Genomic DNA, 13,656 nt, shown 5'->3' on the forward strand with positions numbered 1-13,656 from the left:
AGGCGCATAGCTGCCCTGATTGACAGGCGGGTGCAACGGTTTGACAGGAGGCTTAAAACCCGCCTCAGCTCCAGCTCTTAGTCTGTCATGAGGTCGACTGAAAGCTAGGTTGAGACAACATTTCCAGCATGGAGACAACCATCAATGGGACTCCAAAGCCCCATGCAGTAGCAGATGAGTGACATCACTATGGCTTGGTCCATTTATATTTACAGTGTATGGTTGTCACCAATAATCGCCTGTGGTAAAAACAAAGGATTCCTGGTCACTATAATGCAGTAACTTTAAATGTACTTGTAGCCCCAGTGCAGGTGTTCACAGTCACTGAGGGATAAGGACTGCCACAGTTTTATGAGAATCAGATACATTCACTGAGTAACATCTGATATCACAGTGATTTGTAAACTCTCTGTGTCCTGAATCACTGAACACACTCCCCATGTCTTGCTTTGCTTTCATGCTCCTCTGTGTTGCTAAAATCACACCCGTTACTTCTGACCATAGTTTGGCCCCGAGGACCAGAATTTATCTAACAACTTTCTGATTGGTCTGCAGGTTTGACTGACAGGAGCCGCGGTGTCTATCGCAGCAGCACTCCAGGAGGCAGCAACGAGAGTATCAACGGAGAGGATGCACATGGACAAGGTAATAAATACAGAAAAGGTCGTTGACGTTTAGTAAACATGTTAGGTCCAGCTGCAAAACTGAGCAAGTCCATTAAGACTGAAGACACAATTATGTGTTAAAGGCAATTCTGTGATGTCATGTGAAAGCATCTGCTTTGATTGAAAGAGGATTTTCCAACAATAAATAATTTCAGTTTGAATATGTCAAACTTTTTATTAATTTAGGAGTTTGTTTAGTTTAGTTTGTTTTGAATAATGCTTTAAATTTAAGATTAAAGGAGGCACTACATGTTTAAATCAAACACTTTGTATAGTCCTGAATCCTGCTTTCCAGTCCAGTGCTGTCTAAGTAAACTCTCTGAGTTTCTGCCTTCAGGTCGTAAAGCTATGAGCTCCACTCCGAGCCACCAGTCCCCTTCACTGGGTCCACACAACAACTCCAGACTGGGACCAGTTCCCGTCCACAGACCTCGAGGTAAACCACGGCAGTGATATGAAAGATCTTTCTTCTTCAGTCAGAGACAGTGTGAGTGTTTATATGACAGTGCTGTAACATTTCAGGTCTGTTATTTGATGACGACTCTCGTCATAACGCCTCCGACTCCATGTTTGGTCACCATGTCAACCCTGGAGGTCGCCCAGGATCGGCTGACTTCAGCCGCAACACCTCGAGCTCCAACTCCCCCGTCAACTGCAGAGGTGCACACAAACTTTAACCATACATTTAAATCACTTATCAGCAGGATATTTCTGATATAATCAGCTGGTACCCTCTACAGTTAGTAAAACATAAAATTTTCCTTTTTCTTAGACACATCTGATCGTCAGCCTCGCTCGGCCAGCCTCTCTAGTGATGATGTCATGGGTCTCAGCCAATCACAGCAGACCCTGTCGCGCAGCTCCACCCTTCCATACGACCATGCGCCTCAGAGGGCCCAGCCACAGCGGGTCGCAGGGGTCAGGATGAAGAACCGCTCGTCTTCTCCTGGAAGTGAGATGGTAACGCTGGAACAGTTTCTACAAGAGAGCAACCTACAGTCTCCCCCCACGGTAATACACACAGACATTTGTTTTTATATTTTAATACACACATAAGAAGTGTGGAGGTATTCAATGTAAGATAACAAATGAGGAGGTGGTACAAAAACCCCAGGGTGGCGGTGTAGATCCAGTCAGGCATCATGATGAAGGGTGCGACTCCTCTGCAGCCAGAGGATATATTGATACTTTTCCCAAAAGTAACCTTAACAGCAAAATATGAAGTACAGTATGCATTTTATATTGGGGTGGATTTGGGACAGGTCAAAATATTAACAAACCACGAACAAATTATATTCAAGTCATTTTGAATCAGCTTTCAACATAAACCTTTTAGATCAGATTGTTAAAAAATAGCCTCAGTGTTAACACTTTAAAATAGGTGCTGGGTGAACCTGAGGAAGTTACAGACAAAATGTGTTCACAATAAAATACAGTAAAGTTATTCTCAGTTTGCCACAGAGTTTTGATTCATTTTTCATGGTATGTTCCTTCAACCTTGCAAACCTGCTGTGCACGTTCTTTAAAATAGGTATTCATAAAAGAACATCTGATCAGAAGCTCCCTCCCTCAGTAAAACGGGATCATAAGCTGATAAATGTAATCATCACAGGAGACAGATGATGATGCCGGCTGATGTTGGCCTGAAGATTGAAGTCAGCAACTTGAAAACTTTGATAATAAATGCAAGCTTTGGATGACTTTGCTTCTGCGCATCAAGTCCCTGAAATCTGAGCTTCAACAGGGAGATTCATTAAACATGAAGAAAACTCACAGTACAGTTATGATATTATAAATATATGAAATAATTGAGTTAAACAATTATACTTTATGTCCAGTGTGGAAAATGGTTTGGATCTAAAAATAGATTTTTTAAATATAAAAATTATACATGGGGACATTGTCTTCATCTGGGGGCATCTGTCTTGAGATTAACAGCACAGAGAGAACTCCTACTTTACAAATATCAGAGTAAAAATAAAAGCCAGTGGCATGTGTTTTCTAAAAGCTGTGTTTTATTCTGTACCCAAAAAAAGTGTATTGGTTTGGCTGCAGAGTCCATTTGAAGAGAGACGGCTGGTTATTATTAGATCTGAGACTGTAGATTTTCTGTTTTTTCAAGGATGACGCTGTGTGGGAAAACTTAAAGATCCAATGGAAAATTAGGAGTTATGTATTAACTCCACAAACAATCTGTCAGAAGTATTGCTCGTCATATAGTTACACATTTGAGGTTTGTCATTGGCTGGTCCAAATCCTCATACCGGCCAAAAACTGGAGCTCTGCCTGATGAAAAAAAGGGCAATTTTTAAGCTGACTTTTGTGACTCTGATACACAAACACATAGATACATTTTTTCTGGTCTACTTTTTCATACATTCACATGCACACCCAATATTGTCCAGGAGGGGTGCATGTGTCTTATGTGTGAACGCAGCAGGTAATAGTCTGAAACATTCACTGTGGGTGAGTGTGCAGGTCGATGATGTAATTAACATTGACCTATCAAAGACTGAGCTTCTTGTCATCCCAGCCAGTCCCTCAATGCAGCTACAGATCAGATCAATATCAAGCTTGGAACAGCCTCACTAATGCCCACAAAGCGTGCCTGAAACCTGGGTGTCATGATTGATGACCAGCTAACATTTAAGGTTCACGTGGCCTCGATTGCCCGGTCATGTCAAATTTCCCAGTACAACATCAGGAAGATCAGACTTTACCTGTCAGAACATGCTGCACAGCTCCTGGTTCAGACTCTTGTCATATCACCTATTGACTAGTTCAAATCCTTCATGGCCGGTCTTCCTCCATTCGTAATCAAACCTCTTCAGATGATCTAAAACACAGCAGCGTGTCTGGTATATATGTCACTCTGCTGTTCATCTCCTTACACTGGCTCCCAGTTACTGCTCGCATCAAATTTAAAACTCTGCTGCTCGCTTACAAAACAGCCACAAAAACGTCTCCTCATTACCTAAACTCTATAATCCAGGTCTACACTCCCTCCCGCCCACTACGCTCTGCCAATGAAAGGTGTCTGATCCAACCTTCACAACAGGGTCCTAAGACGCTGACTAGACTCTTCTCCTCTGTCGCCCCCCGGTGGTGGAATAAACTACCAACATCCATTGGATCTGCAGAGTCCCATTTCACCTTTAAGAAAAAGCTTAAGACCCAGCTCTTTAAGAACTCGTACACACTTAGTGATAGTGATTGGACTGATGATGATGATGAAGATGACCATGACAATATTTAAGACGAAGCAATCTCTGTGCGCTGCCTGTCAGCGGACTTAAATCAGACTTAAAGCCGTTTGTTCGCACTTTCTGACGTTGTTTCTTCCTCTTTAGATCTATACTTGTGTTGTACTAACTCTCTGATGTACGTCGCTTTCTGCAACAAAAAACAAAATCTAGATTAATTGTTGAATTGTAAATATAACAACCTTCCAAGCATCACAGTTTATCATACAGTTTGTGTGTACCGTAGTTGGAAGTTTAATAAGCTGCGTCCTCTCAGCCCAAATAGACTCATAACGACCTGTATGCTCATTTTTGTTAGTACCAGTAAGTGCTTCATAATCTGCCAGTGATACTCAAGCCAACAGAGCAGAACACACAGCTGGACCATGAAGCGATGATCAACAGAAACTCATGTACTGATCATTGTCCAAATATGAGCATACTTTTTCTGACCTCTAAATCAAACGGTTTAAAGCGGCCTCCTGACTACAAATCAGATGTTTCATTCCAGCCTGTCATCTACACATGTGTGGACTGCGCAATATCAGCGTGGGAATATCACCCCAACAGAACCAGATATCTCACGTTTTATCGATCTGTTAAGTCCGAACAACATCAAAGAAATGAATCAGCCATAATAATTCTTATCAGTGATCCTGCAGAGAAGGAGAGGCCTTCATAGCTTTCTCTAAAACAACACACATTCAAGTGTTGAACGCAGAATGATTCAGAAAGAAGGTTTAAATCAATGCAAGTGTCTCATCCCTACAGCCAAGGTTTTTGTTTCACAACATTGGACAAAATTGGTTCAATCTTTTACCGCTCTTGCTCAAAAAAAGAATCAGAAGAAGGAAATGAAAGTGCATCAATAATGTAGTGAGATGTGCAAGAAATGTCATTAGTTAACATGTTTAGACGCTTTATTTGACAGGAATGGTCACTCCCAAGTTTATTTTAACTCATCTATCTTACTCATGTGCTCTGAAACTTCAAAGTTTTTTCATTTCATGCCTTTCCAGAACCTTAAAGAGCTATATATCACTCCTCAGCCTGCTGCATTTCCTGAACTTACAAACATTATCTCAGTTTATTTTTCATTTTTCTTTCTAGGTGTCGACAGGAAGCAGGGAGGACTTGATGACTGATTATTTTGCCAGAAGTCCCGCCCCCTCTGCACCAGCCGGCAGGGACCAGGTGACTCCCACCAACTATGTCACCCCCACTGTACAGTCATCCAACCAGAGACCAGGCCAGAGCGTCAAACCCTCGCCCCGCCAGCCTGTGGGCCAATCCCCTGCCCCCAGCCAGCCTGTCACTCAGAGAACCGGCCAATCATTGAGCAGAGCTTACAGCCTGGCCACGGCTGATTTGCTGCGTTCAAATGGACCTGACAGCTTCCGTGTAAATGAAGGACAAACGGATGCAGTTGTTCGCAGACAAGGGGGAGGCGCTAACGGGAGAGAGCGGCCTCTTTCAGCCCGTCTGGCTGGTCCGACCAATCAGCACGGAGATGCAAGCTTCCTGAACCCGCCCATCCACCACTCGTCCTCTCTTAATCTGCAAACAGAGCGATACGCAGAGAGAGAGCGAGGAAGGGCTCGTGTCCCCGGAAACGCCCCCCACCATCACAGAGGAGAGGTCGCCATGGTGAGCCCCGTCAGAGCTGTGCCCGCCACACGACCCGATGACTCGAACGAGCACACGGAGGTGTCGGGGGAGGGGCGGCCAGGTGACTCCTCTCAACTTAAGAAGGAGAGTGAGGGAGAGAGGTGTGGCTCTGCCGAACGCCCGAAAAGCACCCCAGCTTCACCCGACCCAAACAACGACCCACAGACTGTGTGGTATGAGTACGGCTGTGTCTAAACACTGGAACTACAGGAGTGGTTGTGTCTAAAGACTGGAACTGAATACTTAAACTACAGTCTGCTGGGGCTGAATACTGGAACGTTGTGGGATAAATACCTGCAGAGGTCTGTAGTTAAGCATTGATCAAATACATCAACTGGAAATCTGTCTAATTCCTGGAAGAGAAAGCCGAGTTTAAAACTATCTTTGTATCTCTGTTTGTATTTTTTTGAACAAACTTTTGTAGATTGACAAGCAAAATTAATTTCATTCACCACCAGCTGATTAAAACATCTCTCCAGCTCTTTTGGCTTGCATTTTTCTAAAGCTAAAGAGCAACCAGGGATTTTATCTACAAACAAACAATCGCTCTTCAGCCACTGGATCCATGGAGTCCATTTCCTCTCGTGATTTTTTTTTATCCACAAGCCCAATCTCTCTCCTGGGGATGCAATACGGATTTGAGCTGAATCACTGGACGTCTTTTTAAGGATTTTTACTTGAGCACAACACTATAGGTGGTCTCTGAGGACGCTGGATTCATTGGCCTCTGCTAATTTATTTTCAACACTGTGATCCAGCAAGTAGCCTGAGCCCAAAGTAGGGTTGGCAATAGTGTTGCAACCACTGGAAATGGTCAGGATGTTGATATCTTTATAGAGGATGCACATTTTTAACAGAAATTGAGATGAAAGTTAATTTGTCTGATGTCTTCTTGGAATCCAAAACACTTAATGCATCATTAAGGAACATAATCCTACATTAAGGCCTAGTCTATGAGCTGGAACTCCTCGACTGCTGAGAAACACAATGTTCTGCTAATGTTTCCCCAAATGCCACCAGTTCTGCAGAACTGTACACCAGGAATCCCCTCTCACTGAGAGAGGGGTGATTGAACTGAAAGTGAAGATGACCAGAACGACCAGAGCGACTGAATGTATCAGGTTTCTCCTCCTCTTCCTCTCCCCTGTAATTAAAAACAAACACTGGAAAAGACAAAAGAGTAGGAAATGAAATGAAATGAAAAGGGGGGGATGAAAGTGAGAGAGGAAGACTTTTTGGAGAGTGAAAATAAAAGGATGCAGAGACGGAGAGAGGGAGAGACAGATATAGTGATGGGACAACAGAGAGATAAACAGGACTCCTCCCGGTTAAATTACAGTCCTTCTCCCTCCATCTTTAGATTCTGTCCCAGCATGCAACACTCTGACACTTTACTGGAAATGTTGCTTGTCCCGAGCCAACACTAGTTTCACACGCACTCGCACACATACACGTATGTATAATGACACATACAGACACAGAGGCAGTGTCCTTGAGGGGGTTGGTTGTGGCTTTCATTCAAACACACATGAAGAACTCACACCGCCGGGTGAACCGCTGCATTTTGGGAGAGTGTTCTGCTGCACGCTAAGTAAGTCAGACAAGCTGTAACACTGCACAGCAGAGACAGAGATAGTCAGGCTGAATCAAGACCCACTGTGATATGATTTATTTTAGTTTTTGCATGTTCAAAAGTTTTGGTAAAAGTTTGACATTTAATGACTGAACTGAAGTGTTTGTTTGGTTGCTTGTCCTGAGAGAACCTTTTATGCAAAAACAGTCATCCAAGTGTCTCCAGGGAAATCTCAGACTGTGGTATTTTCATACTCCAGTATATGCGTCAATACGTTTGGTAAAACAAGTGTCATTTCCACCAAAAGTACAAAGAATCTTCAGTCCCTGGATCTAGTATTTCAGGAACTTAAAGCTCCAGCTTCACCTTGTTTTCACAGTCTCAGCCCCTCAAATGCATCACCTAACACCTAACACCTTTGAAAGTACAACCCCAACGAGCAGGCGATTCTTTGGTGGGTCAAATAATGTTTCCAGAATGTAAAGGGGTAGTTTGATATTCGAGAGGGGTTTAATGAGGTGCTTATCAATAATAGGTGATCTACAGCTGAGCTAAGCTTTGTACTGTTGCAAACAGTCAGGAGAAACCCTGTACCAGTCATATTTCCAGAGAGGATTATATAAAACCAACACCAAAATAATCCAGTTCGACTCCTGCCAAAGAGCATCGCTGAACTAAACCGTCAGGAAACAGAGCGATAAACACATAAATGTATAAGATATCTCAGTGGACAACAACAGAAGATTTCCTCATCTCCCTTAAGTTCGGGTTTCAATTCCCCTCGTCTGCAGCAGTACATAGCTTACCTCGTGAGTATAAATCTCAGCTGGCTTCTCCAAGCGGGGGCCGTGCTGACTGAGGTTTGTTGTATGTTAATCACTCAATAGTTTAGTACCTCATTTAATCCCTCTCTAGACTGAATTTAACACAACTTAAAACCCTGGTTCATCTGAAGGTCTCTTGTCCCCTCAGGACATTTCTGCGGTGGAAACTTGGCTGACGCAACTCAGACTCCTGTTAGTCATGCACTTCATAAGTGTAATTATATTATCATTAAATGAATATAATAATTACACTGACAGAGGTGACACGAATATTCTGAGAGGCCTGAGGATGATTTTGTTTTCAGTGTTGTCAAAACTTGTAGAATACTGTTCGAGGAATAAATAAACACTTGGTCTCATTTTGAACCGAGAGAGGAGGAGGAGGAGGAGGAAGAGTAGCTGACTGACGTTTTGTTTGTATTGACTGATATACCTTAAGGCACTCAAATGATGATGATGAGGAGACAGATGAGACTAATTAATTTGAAGATTAATTTGAGTGGAATCCATCAGCAACCTTTCAAACAACCAGCACATGTCTATATGCAAAGAGCTAAATTATTCTACCTGTAACATTTGTACATGACGTTAGATTTTATAAACTCAGATATCAGTAGAGTTTGGAGACTCTTTGTAATATTTTCTGCTGATACCAAAAAAAAACAAAGAAGAAAGAAATCCAGATCATTTCATGTAAACTGTTAAAAACTTTGTGATCAAAAGTGTAAAAAGTTGTAGATTTTTTTTAAATACTAAAGTAGCGTTATCATGTGAGGAGATGAAGTGACATGATGTGAAACACTGTAAGTGGAGATGACCGTGGCGCTGCAGAAAGGTCGTCTATTAACCGAGGTCGGGCTGGAGTCTGTATCTTTGTAATGTCTGCACTTCTGCTATATTAGATCTTAAAGCCCTACAGGATGTGTGGTTGTGTGTCAGTCTCAGTTTGCTGATGGCACAAGAGAAAATATTGGATCAGAAGGACCAGTGAACACAGTTATGCAGACAAACACGTCTCCAACATTACACATATGGAAGTATGTTTGTGTGCTGTCCCATTTTTACCTTCATTACACAACAGTTTAAGAGATTGTGTTGTCCCGTTAGCATACCTTTTTTGTTATTTAAGGGTGAATTATTACATTTTTAAAGCCTGGGCTCTGGTTTTACATATTTTGGGGGTGAAAAAGGTACAAAAAGTTTTTGAATTGTGACTGTAAATTGCTTTAACCAGCAGAAGTTGCTAAACGGTTTCAATAGCTGCAAAAAAATCCTTAAGAGCAAAGGCTGCTGATCAAAGCGTGTCCACTAATAATCCTTGTTTTTGTCAGGCTCAGATTGTTATTTAAAGTGACACATTTACTAGAAGACACCCTACAGAGATAGGCATTAATGTTAAACAGTAAGATGTTTTTTTTAACCAGACTCCACTGACAAAAACAGAGATCTTAGCCTGTAGAACATCCAGAGATGCGGGTATACTGCTGCCTTTATCTGTTTGTGTTATTGTGTGACTTTGGTGTTTTAAATGTTAAAGGTCACATATTCTGCAAAATACACTTCACCATGTTTTTCTAACACTAATATGTGTCCCTAGTCTGTCTACAAACCCTCCAGTGGTGAGAAAATTCCATCCTCTCCCTCTTTTGCTTGCTCCACTTTTCATAAAATGTGTACTTAAACAGCCCGTTTGGAGATTTTCCCTTGATGACATCTCAAAGATCAGTAACCCCTCCCCCAGGTGGGTCACACTCCCACCTGGCCTCTCAGTCTGCCTTCTCACAGTAAACAATAGGACATGGAGCGAGAAAGCCCGAGCCACCCAAGTCCTTCCAGAGAGGGGGCGTGGTCAGACACAGCTCATTTACATTTAAAGGTACAGACACAGAAACAGCCTGTTCTGATCAGGGCTGAAATAGAGGGGTTTATAGACATGATCAAATACAGGATCAGAGTGGATTTAGAACAAGGAACTTCACAGACATGTTTTGGGGAGCTCTGAGACTTTTTTTAAAGGAGGAGAATATGTGACCTTTAAGTTTGATTCCAAAGCTGTATTTGAGAAACACAGAATAGCATAAAGAAACAAAGAATTTGAGGTAAAGGTAGACCAGCAACACCTCTGCAAGGGGAAAAAATCACATATTTTGTCAATGATGTCTGGTGATTACAATGTGACGTGTGTATAGCCGCTGTTTATGTCTCCAAAAAAATGAATTTTTATCTTTTAAAAGTATTTCTTCTCCATCAAGATCTTTTCTGTAACGTCAGACACTGAGAATAATAATCTGTCTGAGTCTGTCTGCGACAAAATATCAATTTAAATCTTCATAATGTGGTTGGGTCCATTTGGCACAAAGTTAAGGTTGCAGCCTTTTTCCATTCTGAAACTTCTTGTACTTTTTCAATACTATAAAGCCAAAATTATGTACAGATATCAGGCGTAGGTTTATAAATACTGAAAATCTTAAATAGCAGCGACACCAAACTCATCAGCAGGACTCTGGTGTCATTCACACTCAGTGCACCAACAGCCTGATCTCCTTTAATACTTAACGTCCTCTGTCAGTGGACCTCAGCATCATTGTGCACCCTACACTGAATAAACAGACGATGACAGATGTAGATAAAAAGCTGCAGGCAGTGTGATGCAGCGTCAAATGACAGAAGTGAAAGCAGAAGTGGATCTGACGTCACTGAGGTTTCCTGCTATAACTGGAAGAGCTGCTGCTGGAGTTTCACTTTATGACTGCTCTGTGTGATGTGACTACTGTTGGAAAAAAAGGCTTGTAGTGTGATTTAGTAGAAACTGAGGTGAATGTTATTACACCTTAAAGCTTTTTGTTAATAAAGATTTATAAAGTCTAATTGGTGCTTTTGTTTAAGTGTCAGCTGTAAGCATGTGTGTGATCTTAAAGTACAGGTGCTTTTTAAAGGTGCCGACCGTTGACTTCATATACATTTTTTAAGGTAATTTTCCTTTTTTTAGGATGAAATGTTGAAACAATGATTCATAAAGGGATTCTTAAAATACACCAGGACTAATGTTGATAATCTATCACAAATCATTTTTAAGAAAAGGGGACAAATGTTCAGATATTTATATATTATATATTAGGGAATATTTCCAGTTATTGTGTCTACTAAAATGTGTATTAAGAATTTGACTGCCATAGACTGTATAAAAACAAGGACGACATGACAGCTTCCTAAAAGTGAAGCCAAACATTTGGAGCTACCCCTACTGACTGGCTATAGGTCATAAACCCTGCCTACTCCATGTAAACTGATGGGACATGGGTCAACTATACTCTCTGCAATGGGAGACTCATTGCAGAGAGCTGTCTCCCCCCGCCCCCTAAGGTCAAGGCGCACACAGGTTGCCATGTGGTGGACACTGAAGCTTCAGTGTTTATCCAGCTCTGCATCGGTCTGTAAACCTTTCTGTGTTCTAACCTCTCTCCATTTTTCAAAAGCATCTCCAATATTGATCCTAGTTTGAGCACGTTTCTGCTCGTGGAGCTTATTAGAAACATGCAGAGGCTTTTTAGGTCGGGTACAATCACTTCTATCTGAACCACTTTTCTTGCCCGCTTCCATCGCTGCAACACCTGTTGACCTGATAACTGCTCTCATATCTGGCAAACCAAGGGGTGTCCAAAACGGCCGTGTGGGGGTGCCTTAAAACTGCCTACCTTCTCTGGTCCAAACAAATCCAGATCATTCAGGGGGGGGGTATAGCCTCTGCTGCTTATCATAAGAAAAATCAGCAGTTTGAAAGCTTCACTGATTGGTCTGGGAAACTGTTATTGACATATTTATCTGTCTGGTCCAGAGACAGCAGTGACCAGAGGCAATAAATCATAAATTACATTTTGATATGTTATTCATGATTTATTTCTGTCCCTATTTTTATTGTATACAAGGTCGCAACGTTTCTTAAAATTTGATTAAGATGTCCACTTTGACATTTGAATTTGTGCATAAAAGTTTAATACCACTGTGATCTCTCAAGATCTGTCCATAATAATGAAGTAATGACATCTTTTACTCAGATGCTCAATGCTCCATTTGGACAGCCTTATTTCCTGGATAAACACTTTTGTGCACGGCCATGATTTCTCTACCAATAACATGAATACTCTGCACACCTCAAAGGGAGCTTTATTACCGAGTACAAATATTTTTATATAAAGTGTTTGCTGATTTATGTCAAGAGGAAGGTTGTTTGGCACAACTGTTTTCACAGGAAGAAGGAGACCTTGACTAAAACCCCCAATTCAAAACTTTGTCCGAGAAATTTAATTTGCATCAGATCGCAGAGGAACCATTAGAAAATGCTTATTAAGCACTTTTGAAACAACATCCTGTTTGTCTGCTCGGAAAATGCCAGCTTTTGTTCAATAGTTCCTTATTCCAACAGTGAGATGAATCGTCTTATATTTCCCAGTGCACCTGAAGGCATCGTGAGCGGCACAATCTCTGCTACAGACTTTGATCTGGGCATGTGGATGACATTAACTCATTTACTGTTATGGCTCTTTTCACCTCAAATGTCATCGTTAACAAACAGACACAACACATGTAGAGGAATATTCCAGCAGAGGAGAGTGTGACCTGACTGCATGAGTTTACTCAAATCAAAGATTCATAGATGTTGTGTGTGTGTGTGTGTGATGAAGTTAAGAAATTGACGTAAGTGAAAGCTGGGAAACTACTTACACAATCACACTGAGGAGGAAAAGTTGTTGAAACAGGAAACTGATGTGTGAAAATCTGAATCACTGTCCCTCCCTCACAAAACGGCCTTGACTCCTCTGAATTAATCTGAACCTGTCTTTTCTCATAAGCTGAGGTTTGTATGCTGTTTTGATGATATAGATAGATAGATTTCAGAGTACCATTAGGGTCAATGTGTATCTGTTGTGTTGCATCACTTTAATGCTGGCACATTAACTAGAGAGGAGGCAGGTGAAGTCACCTGTTGGACCAACTCTGATTTGTTTTCATGGCCTGATGCAACATGTTGTTTTTGTTGTTGTTTGGGTGGGGTGGCTTTTGCATTTATCCAGGTAGTGGACCAGGAGAGAGTGGGGAAATTACATGCGGGAAATGAGCCGCAGGTCGGACTTGAACCTGCGCCGCCCGCTTGGATGACTATATAAACTCCTTACATTGGCCGTGACCTAACCACTAGGCCATCAGCGCCTCTACATAGCTTATTCAGAAATACAACTTCTCACATGGACTGCTTCGATTATTATGTCCTGGGACGTTCTTGATGACATGACGTGAAGCAATGTTAGAAAAGAAAAGTTGCATCTTTACGTGGACCAGATATAACCCACCCAAATGCAGTTAAACATGTAATTTCTGTTGGCGTTTCAACGTTAACATGAACAAGAAATCTTTTGTTTCTCGACACGATGATGTTATAACCTCATTAGTAGTTAAAGCGTTCAAATTAAATCTGATATGTTTAGATCTGATTTTAACGTGTTCCCAAACAAAATTCAACTTTGAAATCACAGCTAGTGCTCACTGGGAGGCATAAAGAATAAAATGTGATTAAACTCAGCAAGAGGCAAAACTGGTAGGCTATTAAACATCAGTAGGATAGGCATCTGTGTCAGCCCTGATTGAACAATCCGTACACCACTAGAAACTCTACAATCCTCACGCTT

General features: G+C 41.6%; 1 protein-coding gene across 3 annotated transcripts in view; it reads left to right on the forward strand.

Moving 5' to 3' along the window:
- The window catches only part of ccdc88c (coiled-coil domain containing 88C), a 48,151-nt gene extending 37,311 nt beyond the window's left edge, over positions 1 to 10,840 (forward strand). For all 3 annotated transcript variants that reach the window (XM_065966188.1, XM_065966186.1, XM_065966187.1), the window contains 5 exons: positions 556 to 645; positions 1,003 to 1,101; positions 1,188 to 1,325; positions 1,438 to 1,676; positions 5,018 to 10,840. In XM_065966188.1, coding sequence (XP_065822260.1) covers positions 556 to 645; positions 1,003 to 1,101; positions 1,188 to 1,325; positions 1,438 to 1,676; positions 5,018 to 5,770 — 1,319 coding nt within the window. In that variant the 3' untranslated portion in view covers positions 5,771 to 10,840. The remainder of the gene's footprint in view (positions 1 to 555; positions 646 to 1,002; positions 1,102 to 1,187; positions 1,326 to 1,437; positions 1,677 to 5,017) is intronic.
- The last annotated feature ends 2,816 nt before the right edge of the window (positions 10,841 to 13,656 follow it).

The sequence above is a fragment of the Labrus bergylta genome, chromosome 18 (assembly GCF_963930695.1).
Source record: "Labrus bergylta chromosome 18, fLabBer1.1, whole genome shotgun sequence".
NCBI lineage: Eukaryota > Metazoa > Chordata > Actinopteri > Labriformes > Labridae > Labrus > Labrus bergylta.